Raw genomic sequence first — 17,162 nt, 5'->3', positions numbered from 1 at the left:
ATCTCATCTTCTAATTTAGCAGTGAATTGGGCTTAGTTCATTACTCATTAGGTAATTTGTGTCAATTTGGTATTAATTTCATATCCTTATTTGGATTTGACCAGCCTAAGAAATTCATGTATTTTATCTGTATATGGTTTGGATGGCATCAGTAAATTAATTTTCACACTATATATGTGTATGTATATGTTTGGGTGTGTATCTCATCTTTGCTCTCAGAAAGAAAAGCTTTTGCTTTGTGTGATTTTGTGTGTGCTTAGTGTGGCAGAGAATGGAGCTTCAGGGAAATGGTGGAGCTTCAGGTGATGGACGTGAAGCATCGAATTCCCGCAGAGGCAACAAGAATTATTATCGTCATACTACGGAGCAGATACAACGACTCGAAGAGTAAGAAACAACCTCCAATTAATTTATCTTCTGAATGTTGTTGAATGACCAATACATGATTGTTCTTTACGTCGATATCATCTGATCTGTTCCTCTGAAAACCAAAAAAGAAGAAATACTTACGTCGATATCATCTTTTTCATGAATCAAATGCTTCGAAATCAGTTAGTTAGGGACTTTTCTTTTTCAAGCAGCCATAAAATTTGCTACAGATCCCAGATCAATGCTTGTTTGAAAGGTCTTGGACTTGTTTTGTATATTTTAATTTTTCATACATAGACTATTCTGCAAGTAATTCTTTGCCTTGTACCTTTTGCTTCAAGCTGCCAAAAGTTGTAATTGACTGCATATTGTTCTTTTATGGTTAACAGTTCAATCATCCATTGAATTTTGATGTTTTTGGACAGTAGATATTACGCCTTGATCTTTGTTTTTCTCCAATTTGAGGTGGTTTTTTCTCTGCAAAAATTAAAACACGGGGCTCTCTTGGATGTAGATTTTTCAAGTGCTGCTCTCACCCGGATGACAACCAACGTCAACAGCTGAGCCGGGAGTTAGGGCTTGAGCCAAGACAAATCAAGTTCTGGTTCCAAAACAAAAGAACGCAGACCCAGGTTTTCCATTTTTCCTACTTTAACGACTTGGATGTTTAGTTCTTATATTTTATATTGCATATGTCACATGCTTGGTAATTTTTAGGCTCAAAATGAGAGCGCAGACAACGCTGTTCTTCGTAAAGACAATGAAAGGATTCAATGGGAAAACTATGCAATCATAAAGGCCTTAAAGACTGTCCTTTGCCCAACTTGCGGTGGTCCACCGTTTGGAGAAGAAGCTCGGCAGCTAAGTCTGCAGAGACTTCAGCTGGAAAATGCCTATTTGAAAGAAGAGGCAAGTATTTGGAATGTACATAATCTCTCATCCGTAGATTCAATCATTCTTAAAGATCTCTGTTAATTATTGTTCATTATGTTTATATATGGATTCGCTTTAATGATGTCTTACAGCATGATAAGGTAGCCAGCCTTCTTTCCAAATACATAGGGAAACCACCATCACAAATTGAATCGCTGGCGTCTGTAGTTGGATCAACGCTGGATTTATCACTAGGCTATTCCACCAACCCAGGGATTATCGGAAGTCCACCCCTTAATCTCAATCTTACCAGTCCTGCATTAGCTTACCAAATACAAGAAATCCCTGAAAGGGAAAAGACACTCATGGCGGACATTGCTGCCAGTGCTATGGAAGAACTGGTCTCACTTTTTCAGATTGGCGAGCCTTTGTGGGTCAAATCCACAGCTGATGGGCGATATTTTCTCAACGGTGACAACTATGATAAGTTATTTCCTAAAGCCAATCAATTCAAAACCTCTGGTGCATGTGTCGAGTCTTCGAAAGATTCAGGAGTAGTGGCCATTAATGCAGCAACCTTGGTTGACATGTTCTTAGACTCTGTTAGTTCTATAACTCATTCTTTCATTATTTCCCAATATATACTGAGAAAGTAATATTACACTGCTGGAATGAGCAAACAAGGTCAAGAAAAACGTTTTATTTTTGCAGAATAAATGGGAAGAACTCTTTCCCACAATCCTTACGAAAGCAAAGACAATTGAAGTACTTGAAAGTGGAATGATGAAAAACCGGAATGGTTGCCTACTGCTGGTACATATGAAAGCCAATGCGTTGTTGAGTTAATTAATTATTTTCCTATAGTTTGTCACAAATACTTATACGAATCAATTTCTTTAATGCAGATGTATGAACAAATGCACATTCTCTCACCTTTGGTGGCGCCACGGGATTTCTACTTTCTTCGTTATTGTCAGCAGATTGAGAGAGGCACATGGGTCATTGTTGATGTTTCCCACAACTTCCCCAAAGGAAGTTCTTCAAATCAATCACTATCTTGGAGGCTTCCTTCGGGCTGTATGATCAAAGATATTTCATGCGGCTGCTCCAGGGTGAGTAGCTTCATCTCTTTAGCATAAGCATTTATAATTGGATCTGCAGGCTTACTATTACTGAGATTACGTTTGTCAAGCCAACGGGAAAAACCAAGAGAATACCTCACATTTCCAATTTCTTTAGTTTAATACATTTTCTACGACCTTGCTCTTGTCATGCAGCAACATTTATACTTTCCCATCAATTATCAATGTTGTTCAGGTTCCGTCGACATCACAATTAATTACTTTTCACAATCGCTATCTTCATGACATTACATGCTTCATCCGATACACATTCTTATATGATATTCCTAATTTTAAAGAATTGTTTCATATATATTGACTGCAATAATCGTAGGTAACTTGGATTGAGCATGTGGCGGTTGATAACAAGACACACGCTCATCGGCTCTACAGAGATCTTGTATGTAGAAATGTTGCATATGGAGCTGAGAGATGGATCGTTACTCTTAAGAGGATGTGTGAGAGATTGGATTGCTTGATGGTCGAAGTTGAATCTACTTGTGAGTTTGGAGGAGGCAAGTCTTCCTTAATTCCCTGTTAGAAAATAATACATTGATATTTGCCAAAATGGAAAAGAAAACTCTCTAATGTTAAGTAATCCCTTATAGTTCCCTTTTTTGTCCGGATCATTTTTTAACGCTTTTGGATTTTGATGAGCCTTATTTCTATTGTTTAGTGGTTACTTCGTCCGAAGGCAAGAGGAGTGTAATGAAGCTCTCTCAGAGAATGGTGAAGAACTTCTGTGGAATGCTGAGCATGGCAGGTAAACTTGACTTCCCTCAGTCGTCCGAAGTGAACAGTAGTGGGGTTCGAGTCTCTGTTCGTAAGAGCACAGAACTAGGACAGCCCCATGGCATGATTGTCAGCATTGCTACTTCTCTTTGGCTTCCACTACCGTCCCAAACCGTCTTTAGCTTCTTCAGAGATGACAGAAATAGAGTTCAGGTTTCTAACTAACAAAAAGATCCCTTGTCATTTTGTTTTTATCTTCATTCCAAATAATTAGAGGTTGAAATGTGATATGATTGATACCTTAATTTGATTTCTCTTTCAGTGGGATGTTCTGTCAAATGGAAATCCAGTGCATGAGATTGCGAACATTCCAACCGGAACGCATCCCGGAAACTGTATATCTGTCATTCGGGTAGTTTCATTTCCTTCTTCCATTTTTTCTTCTTTCCGAAATATATTATCCCGGAAATATGGGGAAACAAAAGTTGAACTGATGCTACTTCAATTGCTAGAAGGATGAGAAATATATTTTTACCTATGCTTTTGGCTTTATAAAGAGTTCAGTTTGATTTATTTCAATGGTTTCTGTGGAGCAGCCTTTCACCCCTACCGAGAATAACATGCTGATGCTTCAAGAGAGCTACACAGACCCTTTGGGATCCTTATTCGTATATGCTCCGGTCGACATGCCAGCTCTTAACGTAGCAGTAAGTGGCGAGGACTCTTCCAACATACCTATCCTCCCATCGGGGTTTGTGATATCGGGCGATGGCCGTGCTGAAACAACCGGGGATTCAGGACATTCCAGGGCAGGTGGTTCACTTCTTACAGTGGCTTTCCAGATATTGGTTTCCACGCCCTCAACTTCAAAGCAGATGAACATGGAGTCGGTGGCAATTGTCAACGCTCTCATCAGTTCCACAGTTCAAAAAATCAAAGTTGCTCTCAACTGCTCGAGCTTGGATTAACCTATTTGCGGTGGAATTGTAATTCTTATGCTAAGAATAAAACTAGTTTCGTTGGAGAAGGTTGTGAATTCCATCTTTTTGACTGTTTTAAGACTCCGTTTGAATTTCTTGTTGAATAATTGGCTATATATAAGCTCCTATTTTAGTTATTTTTTTGTTTAAGGCTGCTATTTTAGTTATTTTTTTGCTTAAGCTTGTAGGTGGTGTGGTCATCTAATGCATATTGACCGTAAGGTACATAATTTTTGTTGCTTGAGCTACAAGCCCGTTACAATTCGCCGCATACAAGGCTGCAACTCTAACCAAGAAAATTTCAAATCAAACCGTTTCCATTTTCAGAATATTTTGAACCTTTTGTATCGAAATTTCTTTTAAAACTTCTTAATTAAGTAGTTTCTAAAATCGTTTTCTAGCCTTACAGCAACAAAGAGCATGACTAGAGTAGAGATGCTTTTATTTAACAGTCACCAAAGGACATAGCAATTTTAAGTAGAGGGATAGAGTTAGTGGGTGAGACCATTAGTTGTTAAGGGGAATGGAAATCGATTGGGATTGAACATGCACCAAGATGCATATGCATGATTGCTTTTCGCTATTGCGATAAAGCTCCATCTGCAACAAAGCAACAAGTTTGACAATAACGGTCAGTTTGGGATTGCTGTGTTTTATTATTTTTTACTATGTTTAAGAGTAATTATTATAAAATAAAGTTGTTGAGCGTTTGTTAAACCGTTCTTGTAAAAAGTGTCGTGAATATAAAAAAAAGTATAAAAATGTTTGGTAAATTTTAATGTAAAAGTGATATAATTGTACACAATGATAAAATGGACACGATAATGGGGGTGTTGGTCACATGGACGGTGGAGGGGGTAGTGGTTGTGTTGGTAACGATGACGATAATGGCAACAATGGGTATGATGGTGGTTCCATTAATGGGGTGTGATGGTTGGGGTGTAGGGGAAATAATGGTGATAGGAGTAGTGGCAGCGACAGTGGTGGTGGTTGTGGTGGCAGTGGTGGTTGTGGTGTTGGTTGTTGTGGTTTTAGTGATAGTTACGATTGCGGTGGTGGTGTTAGTGACGATTGTGGTAGTCGTGACAGTGGCAACAATGGTTGTGATAATGGTTGTGGCTGTGTAAGGTAAGTGTTTGTAGTGGTAATGGCGGTGGTCATTTGTTCTTTGACGGGATAAATTGTGTTGAAGGATAACTATGTCATTTTTTATAAATTGTGTGGAAACTTAATACTCTATCAACTAGGATATTAGACTACATGAAAAAATATTGAGATAACACGAGTAGAACTTTCAAATGTAATGATGTTTATCCATGCAAAAATGAATTGCATGTGGTCCTATTCTAGCAGATGGTGTTGGGGTTTTACCCGTGCATCTCGAGTTCGATAATCTCTCTTTTTTCTAAATTAATATAATAGTTTCGAATCATTCCTTCTACTTTAATAATATAAATATTTAAAAAAATCCATGCAAAAATGAAAAGAAAAGATGAATTCATTTCTCACACAAAAAGGTCTTGTTCATGATTAATGCAGTCTCAGAGGAATGCGAGCATGTATCCAAGACTTTTAGTAGCTCCGCCATTTGGCAGGGAAGTTGGGAAAGTAATGTGAATTCTATATTTTGTTTGCAGCACCTTCATTTTCCGTTTTAGCTGGTACTTGGTGTAGTTAATTACTAATTAAATACTCCAATGTGAAACAAAAATAAATTCAAAAATTTAAGTCACACAAATTAATAAAGAAGAAAATCTAGGACAACCGAGAACCATAAAATCCAAATAAGCATAGATTTCTCTTTCTTAATTGGGTTCATTTGGTATTAATTTGGTGTCCTCATTCGAACTTAACATAAATAGATATATACATTTTTATTAATTTGTATATTGTTTGGATGAAATATATGAACTAAATATCTTACTATATATATATGTCTGTGTGTTTGGGTTGTCTTCCTATATCTCTTTTACGGTCTAAGAAAGAAAAACATTTATCTTGTGTGACTGTGTTTGCTTAGTGTGGTAGAGAATGGAGCTCCCGAGAAATTCAAATTATCAATCTTCCGGTGATGGACATGAAGCATCGAGTTCCCGCAAGGGGAACAAGAAGCGTCAACGCCATACTTCTGAGCAGATACAACGACTTGAAGAGTAAGAACTAACCTATAATTAATTTATTTACTTTTTCCTCAACTTTATTATGTTCATGTTCTAAATCTTCAATGACCAAAAACATGCACGATTGGTAAAAAAATACAAATGGATATATATTTCTTTCTTCCTCCATTGAGTATCAAATTAGATCATTTTCCTTAAAAACAGTTACGAACTAGTTTGATGAATTTATATGGGATGTTGTTTAATCACTGATAATCTCTGTATGAACTTGGTTGAATTTGATTTATGAGCTCTTAACCCCTCACCGGAATCACTAACTAAAAGAAGGTTATGTCGGGTGCAGATTTTTCATCAACTGCACCCATCCAGATGAGAATGACCGTAAACAGCTATGTAGGGAACTGGGGCTGGAGCCAAATCAAATCATGTTTTGGTTTCAAAACAAAAGAACCCAAATCAAGGTTCTCTAGCTTTCTCTATTCAAACAATCTTTACCAATTTGTTTTTCATCTCTCTTACTTTATAATGAATCTGTTCCCCTCGATTTTCATTACATGGTATTTCTCAGGCGCAAACTGAGAGAGCAGAAACCACTGCTCTCCGACAGTTGAATGAAAATATTCGACGTGAAAACTTTGCAATGAAAGAAACCTTAAAGAATGTCGTTTGTCCAACCTGTGATGGTCTACTGATTTCAGGAGAAGAGCAACAACTCAGTTTGCAGAGACTTCAACTGGAGAATTCTTATTTGAAACAAGAGGTAAATATTTGAAATATAAACTATTTCTATCACAACAATTTACCATTCTATCACATCTTTGCTGTACATGTTTCTTCACTACAATGATGTCTGATTAGGCTTATATTTTTTATGCAGCATGATAAGTTAGCCAACCTTCTACCCAAGTATAATGCGACACCTGTAGTTGGATCATCGCTAAATTTATCGCCAGGATGTTCCATGAACCAAGTGATAGCCAGACCACCTCTTAATCTCAGTCCTACGAATCCCGCATTAGCATACCAATTAAAAGAAAATGCCGAAATGGAAAAGGCACTCATGAAATACATTGCAGACAGTGCCATGGAAGAACTGGTCAAGCTTTTCCAGATCGAAAAGCCCATATGGATCAAATCCCCAACTAATGGCAGATATCTCCTCAACCGTGATAACTATGATAAGATGTTTCCAAAAGCCAAACACTTCAAAAACTCTCGTGCTCGGGTCGAGTCTTCGAAAGATTCAGGAGTTGTGCACATAAGTGCAGCACACTTGATTGACATGTTTTTAGATTCCGTAAGTTCTATAACTCGTATTTTCATTATTTATTATATATACTGACGAACTAAACTTAAAATTAATGATGCAAAGAAGTTTAAGGAAAACCAACTTGGTTTTGTAGAACAAATGGGAAGAACTCTTTCCAACAATCGTAACAACAGCAAAGACAATTGAAGTACTCGAAACTGGAATGTCAGGAAATCGGAATGGTTGCTTGCAGCTGGTACATAAAAAGCAATTGTTTGGGTTAAGTTAATTAATTATTTACCTATGCATTTTATCACTCCGATTCATACATTTCAAATTTCTTTAATGCAGATGTATGAACAAATACACATTCTCTCGCCTTTGGTGCTGCCACGGGCTTTCTACTTTCTTCGCCATTGTCAACAAACTGAGCCAGGAACTTGGGTCATCGCTGATGTCTCATATAACTCCGCAAAAGGGAGTTTTGCAAGACAGCCTCAATCTTGGAGGCTACCATCTGGATGCATGATAGAAGACATGCATAACGGATACGCCAAGGTTTGCTTCATCTCTTTAACCATATAATTAGGTCTACATGATAAACTAGTACTGAGATATGCTTGTTAATCTAATGGGGAAAAGCCAAGAGAATACCTAGAGCTGTATATACTTTAGCATCAATTATCAATGGTTAATTACATATAAAACATATCAACAGCAGATAGTACACGATTATTATTTTCATGGCATTTCATGCTTCATAAAAAAACATTCATGTACAATAATTCTGGTTTGTTTATAGTTGGTAGAATCGTTTTTAAAGTATTAAGTTGGAAAATAATAGATTACTTGGATTGAGCATATGGAGGTTGACGACAAGACACAAACTCATCGGCTCTATAGAGATCTAATTTGTAGTAGTGTTGCATATGGAGCTGAGAGATGGATTGTTACTCTTCAAAGGATGTGTGAGAGATTCGATTGTTTGATGGACGATGTTGGTTCTACTTGTGTGTTTGGAGGAGGTAAGTATCATCAATCACCTCCTATGTTATTCAAAACTAGAAAATAATAATACAAAGATGGCAAGAGGAGCCTAATTTTGAATTTTGATGAAACATGTTTTCCATTGTTTAGTGGTTACTTTGCCTGAAGGCAAGAAGAGCCTAATGAAGCTTTCCCAAAGGATGGTGAAGAACTTTTGCGGAATGTTGAGCATGGAGGGAAAACTTGACTTCCCCCAATTGTCAGAAGTTGACAGCAGTGGGATTCGAGTCTCTGTTCATAAAAGCGCAGAAATTGGACAACCACATGGCACGATCGTCAGTATTGCTACTTCTCTCTGGCTTCCTTTGTCGTCGCAAACTATCTTTAACTTCTTCAGAGATGAGAAAACAAGAATTCAGGTTTATATCTTGATTTATCAATAATTAAAGGTTGAAATGTGACCTTACGAATTCCTAATTTGATTTTTCTCTCAGTGGGATGTTCTCTCTCATGGAAATCCAGTGCATGAGATTGCCTACATTTCAACTGGAACTCATCCCGAAAACCATATATCCATCATTCGGGTAAAACATTTCAGTCTTATGATGTTTATTTTAACAATTTTCATTTCAACAAAGTTTAGTTTAATTGAATTAATGGTTTGTGTATTGAGCAGCCTTTCATCCCGACGGAGGACAACATGTTGATGCTTCAAGAGTGCCACATAGACCCTCTTGGATCCTTTATCATATACGCTCCGGTTGACATACAAACTCTCAATGTAGCAATAAGTGGGGAAGACTCATCGAACATAGCTATACTCCCATCGGGGTTCTTGATATCCGGCGATGGTCATCCTGAGATGGGGGATGCATGTGGTTCACTTGTTACAGTGGCTTTCCACATATTGGTTTCCAGCCCCACAACTTCAGAGCAGATGAACATGGAGTTAGTGGCAACTGTAAATACTCTTATCAGTTCCACCGTTAAAAAAATTAAAGTTGCCCTCAAATGTTCTGGCTTGGATTAACACATGCTAGGAACAAAACTAGTCTCATAAGACTAAGAAATTTAATTTTCTGACTGTTTTAAGACTCGTTTTGAAAGTTCATTTGGATATATCAACCGGTATTTTTGTACGGAAAGATCTTTTTTTCTCCAAAATTTGTTTGCTAAGGTTGCTATTTTGTTTTTATTTTCCTCCAAAGCAATATTGGTGATGAGATAAATGAAAATCGTGCATAATTTTGAACGTGGAGTAAATGCTTTTAACTACTCGAGCTACAACTCTGTATAATTGCTAATGATAATTTTTTCAAAAATCAAATCAATGATACCGCCCCGCTATATAATTCTTAGGGATACGCAAAAAACAAACAATTCACACAAACAAAGAAATTGCATTTACTTGGCCTTTCCCCATTAGCTTGACAAGCATGTACTCAGTACTACTTGGCATTGAGATCTAATTACATGGTTGAAGAGACGAACTCACCGTGGAGTATCCCTTACGCATGTCTTCAATCATACACACAGATAGAAGGCTCCAAGTTCGACTTTGACAAGCAAACTCTCTCTTTTACGAAGTTATATGAAACAGCCGTGATCACCGATCTTGAAGTAACGCTTTGAGTTATCAACCCTAGTAAACATAACTCAGGCTTACGTAACTTAAAACATCAGCAAAAGTATGATTAGGAACTCTTATTTTATTAATATAGGTAAGGTGCAAAAATATTAAACTTGTCGTGCATCTATATTACAATGCTCAAATCTCGAGATTTATACATGGATTAAAGAATGGTGGGCGTTTACCAAAAAAATAAAAGAATGGTGGGCTAAACACACACCTTTTCCGTTACCAAATTTGTGCAAGACAGGAAAGAACAATTTCTCTTCAATGATACATAACACTGTGTTACAAAAAATAAACGATTGAGAATGAAAATAGAAAAATAAAACTAAAGTTTTATTCCTTCCTTCAAAAACCATAGAGCTTAACATGGTAACCTGCAAACTCTACCAAACTCCTGTAGCAAAAATTCAAAAAGCTTTTATTTCGCCATCGGAGTAAACAAGCATGGCACAACCATCCCGCCCTCGACTCCAACTTTAGCACGCTCTCCTGATGCGTAATGTGGAGATCCTCAGAGCCATTGATATCCTGCACCAAGAGTTAGAGTACACAATTATCACGTATAAAACAGCGACGACCATCAATATATTTTGTAACATACGATGGTCTAGATTCATTTTCTTGTTTTACCTATTCTCTAAGCGTGATGTTATCAGGAATGTTTAACATCTCTTCAGAGCTTACTGAGCAATGTACGTTCCCCTACATTAAGTAAAAAAACAACGGCAGACAACGTTAGTAAGACTATACAGAACAATAGTAGATAATGTGTTTGGCGAAACACAGCAACAGGAGTTCAAAGGTTTCTGAAACAAATGAAAAGAGATAAATGAGCACGGGATGGTTAATAATCGATATTGCAGTCTTTTAGTAAGGGAGATAAGACGCGGTTAATTTATGCCATCAACAAGCAACCAAAATTTAGATATCAATATCTCACACAAACATCGAAAGACAAGAAGCCGGTGATTGAAATTTTTGCTCTAAGTGCGTACCTTGAGTTTAATGCCAGAACCAAACCATATGTCACCATCAACCCGAAGGCCATCACACTCAAGGAGGCTGGGGATTGACTTGAATCGACTCAAGAAATCGTCAACCTATACGGAAAGAAAATTATCACATTTATCATCAGGTAGTAGGAACGATAAAGAAAAAGGCAATAGATCATCACTATATTAAATATCCACCTTCTTAAATTCAGGCCCCAATTGAATAACAGGATTTTGTGGATCTCTTCTCAATTTGTTCCGGATAACGAAGCCATCTCTTACGTTATAAAGGTCAGACTGTAAAAGAAGATAAATACGTTAGACAAGCCTCGAGTCATTGTGAAAGATTCAAGATCTAGTAGCGGGAAGAGAAGGCTACCTTGACAAGAAGCAAATCAGAAGTTGCCTTCACAGGAAGGAATCGAGCTCTTGGTACATTGATACCAATAGCATTATCAAAGAACTGGTCGTAGGAACAGATCATTAAAATTAGTAATTAAATTGTTAAAACATCAATCTCTACAGAAATATAGCATCAAGCTTTAACTTTTGATAACGTACTAAGATGAGTATTAAAGATTTAAGTACCTTGATTGCTGCACCAGCTGCGGTTTCTAGCTGAAGAACTTTGACCCCATCCACTTCCTATAAACAAATCTAAGCATCAGAAAACCGGAACCTCGGAACAACCAAGCTTCATATGAAAAAAATATATATATACCTTTGGGTTTGGGATAATTTCCATCTTAAGTGCATCAGCATCCACTAGCCTTTTAATTGCATTCAAGTTCACCCACCTGAATGGTACTTTTGTTGGCACACAATCGTATTCCATGAGCGTTTACAAGATTTGGGGTAACATTACTTACAAATTATTCGTGTTGAAAATTTTGAACTTCTCTATTGACTTGAATTCATCGACCTGTTTCAAAGAAAACACCCCAAATCATCAACTATAAACTGTACAAAAAATTTAATTTCACTAGATCCTGGGCCACTATAAAAGTGGGAATTCTGGCTACATTTTACGTGGCTGCTATCAGCAGTGAGAACAAGATGACAGCTAAATATTAAAGCAGGGGGTTGGAGGAGTGAAATAATAGAAACAAGACTTACATGTTCTTCAGGGACTTGAGCAATTTCCAGGAGCTGTACAAGCACATCAGATAAGAGAAAAATGGTCACGCATTGAAAAAGTTATCGAGGATTTTGCTTCATGCAGGAAAGAGAAGCATTAACATTGAATTCATGCCGTTGTTAAGAAGAAATAGATTAACCAGGAGAATCAGCTGGGTGGCCGATTTGGTTTTCCTTTGACATACATTTACTCAAAAGAAAGGAAAAAACCGGGGAACTGGCCTCTTCAACCTTGAACTAGGTCAACGAGCTCAAGGTTCTTGAGATCCAGCCAGTTCAAGTAGTGTTTTTCAATTTGACCTTGTTTATGGGTAGTAAGTTCGAAACCAAACCCTATATGTGAAATATATATATATATATATATATAGGTCATTTACTATTAAATCACAGCAATGTCAGCTGTCCTATAGTCACAATTTAATATATACCACCTCTTTATTTCAACCAACTACTTTAGAAATGATATGAATTTACTAAGACGACTAAACTTCGTATATTTGAAAACAACGGCTAATTTAAAAAGAAGACGATAAAACACTAATTAAAAACCACAACCAAAAATATATTTGTCCAAAATAAAACAGTACTTCCTGAAATAAAAGTGGCTTGATAAAGCACACATTGAAGAGATGTGGAGTGCCCACCAAAGTTCAGAAAAAATACGAAGTTTTCAAGATATCATAACCTTGTAACTGACAGAAAAGTGCTAGCAATGGATAAAAATTTCATACCTGAACCTTTCCCTCATAAGAGATAAGAGTGCCACCCTTCACATCGGCCAATGTTTTTGGTGTCACCTGCACAAATAGGAAAGATATGTAGAAACAAGTTTAAAAGAGAAAAGGTACCGTAACTGACTAACTCTCGTAACCTTTTCATACCTCCATAATGTATTCGTTCTTGTTCTTGATCAAATGATGTAGAATTTCTGTTGCAAACAGTCAGGGATAACAACATCCAAAAGTACTTCTTTTCTCAAACAGTATTGCGGACGAGGCAATAATAAATCATACTAAGTAAAGAACTAGAGTCTACAAAGAGATGTGCGAATCAGACAAAAAATAGGATACTCAAGTCAACAATAGCACCCAAGTTGTCCGAGTTAGAAATAAACACATACTCCCTACCCTGCAAAATAGAGACGAATGCAGGAAAGAATTATACCTGGGCTATGAGAAAATAATAAAATGACCACAAACAGCATCAACAGACCGACCTGTGACAATAACAGATCAAGTTTCCCACTGTTCTTGAGGGATGGAAATACATCACCGTGGCCAGGAGGATACCTTCATGTGCATAAAATAATCGTGAGTAGAACGCGATGCAACTTTGCATGAAATTTCACTAGATAAAAATTGGTTCCACAAACTACAAAGTACAGGGCTGATGTGTTTTTTATCTAGATCTCTAAACCACAGTGCCAAGCCAACAGTCACTCCCATGCCTTATAGAATGTTAAGGAAAAAAGATTAAATTATACAAGTAGGAATTTAAGTATGCACACAAACAGATAAGAAAGCTAACCATATGACAAATAGCAGATGAAGATTAAAGGAGACCTTAAAAGTGTACACTTACAAATGTATGTCTGCATATGTCTCATGTATTTCAAATGTATGTATACCTATAAAAAGTGCTGCAGACCTACATCTGATGGAAGTTCAAAAGCATCCTACTTGTACAAGGAACATAGGGAATTTCCAGATCATACAATAAACAGGTGAGAATACAAGTTACAACAATGTAACCACATACCAAAAATTATCCTAATTAATAGGTCTAATATAAAGAGCAGTATATCAAATCGTTCTTTGGTCTCCATAGTAATAGCACCAAATCATAAAGAAAAACGAGTAATATCAAAGGAAGAGAAAAGGTGTAAGTTATTACCATCCATCCTTGCCAGTCTGTCCTTTGGATGGCAGTGGTGTAAAATCGTCAACAACCAGACGAGGATACTGACTCTGTACTCCAAAAAAAACATAAAGGAAAAGGTATAAGTTCATAGTTTTAAGTATTTAGTATACACAAGTATAAAGTAAAATAAGGTGATCAAGAATCAAGAAAGGTGCCACAGACCTGGTTAAAAGTATGAATCTGAACATTTGCCTTGGAGTACTTCTCTACAATCTAATGGAGACATGACCTAGTTAGTTCAGGGTAAATTTAAAGGACAAAAACAAAAAAATACAGCATTACATTCTCAAACCTTTTGTGTATCGTCATGAGTGTTGAATGAGTTCATCAAAAGCAAGGGAACACTGCTCCCAAATTTGTCATTGAGATGCTGCAAAAGAATTAGCAGGGTAAGTGGTATAAACACACACACACAAAGAAGAAGAAGAAGAAGAAGAAGAAGAAGAAGAAGAAGAAGAAGACAAAAAGATAACCTCAATCTGCATGACAATCAAGTCCAGAAATGTCAACCCATCTCGAACTTCAATGACAGACCTACATGACAATAAAAATGGACCTTGAATCATTGACGTTATGGAAACGAGATGAACAGTCAGCGTATATTACATTGTATGTAGCAGTATCCACTACACAATCCAAATCAGGCGGATCTAATTGAATCGTAAGAAATAAATTAAAACACGACATTTCTAATTAAATCTTTGACACGCAGCATTAAGAACCCCATTATCCAGCAGTAGAGCAGTTCATCTCGGAATTTTGAATTATTCCATACATTTCTGATAAGAAGAACTATTGCACTACTTAAGCAGTATAAGTGTATAACAATAAAGCAAAACAGCTCATATATTGCGTGATCACGGCGAGATTTAAATGCATACTTGGGACCGGTGCAACCCATAGTTGTTCCCAAGCCTCCATTAAGCTTAAGCACAACAAGTTTGTCCAAAAGCGCCTTGATCTCCGCAGTATCTGCATCGATCAAGAATCCGATAAATCATAACGATTTGCATCTTACATTTAAAAATGCACAATCGAAATCACTGATTAACCAAACAACAAAAAAACCATTATTAAGACAAAAATTACCTTTAGGAGCAGGTTCCAAGCCAGCATGAGGAACGACTACTTCGTCCGTAGGAGTCTCGATCTTACTCCAGTCCACATGCTGTGCTTCTCCACTGAAACATGCATAGTCAGATCACATTCCATCAAAGTGCCACTCAAGATACACATATTTGAGTGCCGAATTTCTCATCATTTTCTAATCAACCAAACAGAAAAATAAAAAAAACAAGAAAATTCAATTCGATTCGGTTCGGTTCACCTGACGGAGCGAGCGACGAGGTTGATGAATCCGTTCTTCTCATTCTCGCTGCAAAAGGGAAGAGCTAGATCAATCAAGCAAGCTCAGATAACGTAGAAATCATGAAAATCCAGAAAATTGGACTCCAACGGGAAACTCGACCGCCATTACCTGATTTGGCTCAGAGTAGCGACGTGAGATTTGAGCTTGTCGATGACACCGGTAGCCATTGGCGAAGCAGCGCGAGAGCTTCAAAATTCTTTGAGAGAGAGAGATCAAAGCGATACGTGCTGTGTGAACGTTGAGGAATGAGAGTTACAACGAGATTTGAAAATTTGCGGTCTGTATTTATAAGTGAGATATAGGCAATAAAAAAATAAATAAATAAACGTAAATAGTGGAAATTGGTAGTAATTTTTTGAAGGTTGGAACGAACATGCAGGCGAGCATAACGTTTTGGTTGTGCTTCGTCTAATCTCAGAAAATAGTGGCGCCTTTGTCCGGCAAAGGGGAAAGCGGACACCTCAATTCCCTTCCCCCACCGCACGAGTTTTGTATTGACGTCCGATCCGCATCTGACTAACTGTCTGAACGTCATTGCTTGTGTTAAATCCCTGAGGAATTTATTACTGTGACAAACACATCATCACGTTGCATTATAAATTTATGTGACGTTGCTAGGATTCATTGGATTACTATATGAAACTCTTGCGCATTACCCCATTACAGTTGTAAAATTAAACTCTTTTCCTCCTCTAATGAACTGGCTGCATAATATTGTGATTTTATTTCTTAATTTCTTTGTGTTTTTTTTCTTTTTTCTCCTTTCTACAAAATGGGTTCCATCATATGCAAGCATGTTTCAATTAATACTATTGTTTAGTTGCATTATTTTTCTCTAGTAAGTGCGAAGTTCATGTTCAACTCATATAGATGATGATGAGATGTTATATTTTTGTTGAGTTTGATAACATGAATAATTCATTTGATATTAATACGTAAAATCAGATGCTATAAGATTGAGGTATTGATAATAATAAAAATATTCTCTTAATCATCAGGTGATCAGAAAATGTAATCAATAACTTTGAATTCGATATCAAGAAAAACGGGTCATGAATCTTTAATTAGTAGCTGATCAAGAAAATGGAACTCCGATGGAACTACAGCTCTTGTTCTCTCACGATGGTATAACTTTCAAACCAATTTTGCCGCGTCTATAGTTTAACACCTTTTTCTTTTGTTTTTCATTTTTTATTTTATTTTGGTGTCATATCTGTAGGCCCAAATATACACCCAAGGGGAAGAGATGACCATGGGGCCCATCGGTCCCCTTCAATGAAGAAGGACCCCAAGTGCGTGGCAAAGTTTAGGCATTTTAGATACTGCTATTGAAATAGCCCCTTTAGTTATATTTTTTGCTACTCCGCTTATTTCATAAAGTATTCTATCAAGTTTAACGATAGCTACCCGATATTCAGGAGATCCTTTCCCCAAAAAGTATGTGTGTTTGGAGGTCCAAATGTTGAGCAGCTCAAGAACTGGGACGCACTTTTTTCGGCCCAAGGCACCTTATAAGTTGTAACCTATAACAGTTTGGTCATTCTCTTTCCATTAAAAATTTGCAATAAAGTCATTTAATACTACGGTCTAATGATATTCTTCTTCACTTGTAAGTGAGAGGTCTTAGGTTCGATTCTCGTCAAAGGCGAATCTGAACCACACTATTGCTAACCTATT

At 37.0% G+C, this 17,162-nt stretch overlaps 3 protein-coding genes across 3 annotated transcripts; 2 read left to right on the top strand and 1 right to left on the bottom strand.

Moving 5' to 3' along the window:
* Window positions 1-271: 271 nt before the first annotated feature.
* On the top strand, window positions 272-4,063 carry LOC103959951 (homeobox-leucine zipper protein HDG11-like). Its single transcript, XM_048574398.1, has 10 exons — window positions 272-387; window positions 884-1,001; window positions 1,087-1,278; window positions 1,395-1,844; window positions 1,954-2,055; window positions 2,148-2,354; window positions 2,698-2,878; window positions 3,040-3,308; window positions 3,418-3,507; window positions 3,692-4,063. Exons 1-10 carry the CDS (start codon window positions 272-274, stop codon window positions 4,061-4,063), a joined length of 2,097 nt encoding a protein of 698 aa, XP_048430355.1.
* A 2,043-nt stretch (window positions 4,064-6,106) lies between these two features.
* Window positions 6,107-9,461, top strand: LOC103959953 (homeobox-leucine zipper protein HDG11-like). The gene is made up of 10 exons (XM_018650544.2): window positions 6,107-6,228; window positions 6,539-6,656; window positions 6,764-6,955; window positions 7,073-7,492; window positions 7,599-7,700; window positions 7,796-8,002; window positions 8,289-8,469; window positions 8,582-8,850; window positions 8,926-9,015; window positions 9,108-9,461. The coding sequence occupies exons 1-10, from the start codon at window positions 6,107-6,109 to the stop codon at window positions 9,459-9,461; spliced, it is 2,055 nt and encodes a 684-aa protein (XP_018506060.2).
* A 520-nt stretch (window positions 9,462-9,981) lies between these two features.
* LOC103959954 (UTP--glucose-1-phosphate uridylyltransferase) lies at window positions 9,982-15,774 on the bottom strand. The gene is made up of 21 exons (XM_048574476.1): window positions 15,594-15,774; window positions 15,444-15,491; window positions 15,206-15,297; window positions 14,998-15,088; window positions 14,590-14,650; window positions 14,409-14,486; window positions 14,279-14,329; window positions 14,090-14,163; window positions 13,413-13,485; window positions 13,267-13,324; window positions 13,078-13,124; window positions 12,928-12,993; window positions 12,176-12,208; window positions 11,929-11,981; window positions 11,781-11,856; window positions 11,648-11,704; window positions 11,439-11,522; window positions 11,258-11,356; window positions 11,063-11,167; window positions 10,698-10,769; window positions 9,982-10,595 (listed from the first exon to the last, which is right to left on the bottom strand). Exons 1-20 carry the CDS (start codon window positions 15,650-15,652, stop codon window positions 10,698-10,700), a joined length of 1,377 nt encoding a protein of 458 aa, XP_048430433.1. The 5' UTR covers window positions 15,653-15,774; the 3' UTR covers window positions 9,982-10,595.
* Window positions 15,775-17,162: the final 1,388 nt, after the last annotated feature.

The sequence above is a fragment of a genome, unplaced genomic scaffold (genome assembly GCF_019419815.1).
Source record: "Pyrus x bretschneideri cultivar Hongxiangsu unplaced genomic scaffold, Pyrus_bretschneideri_v1 Contig71, whole genome shotgun sequence".
In the NCBI taxonomy this organism is placed as follows: Eukaryota; Viridiplantae; Streptophyta; class Magnoliopsida; order Rosales; family Rosaceae; genus Pyrus; species Pyrus x bretschneideri.
Note: the sequence above shows the minus strand (reverse complement) of the source record. Positions and strands in the feature narration are given on the sequence as shown.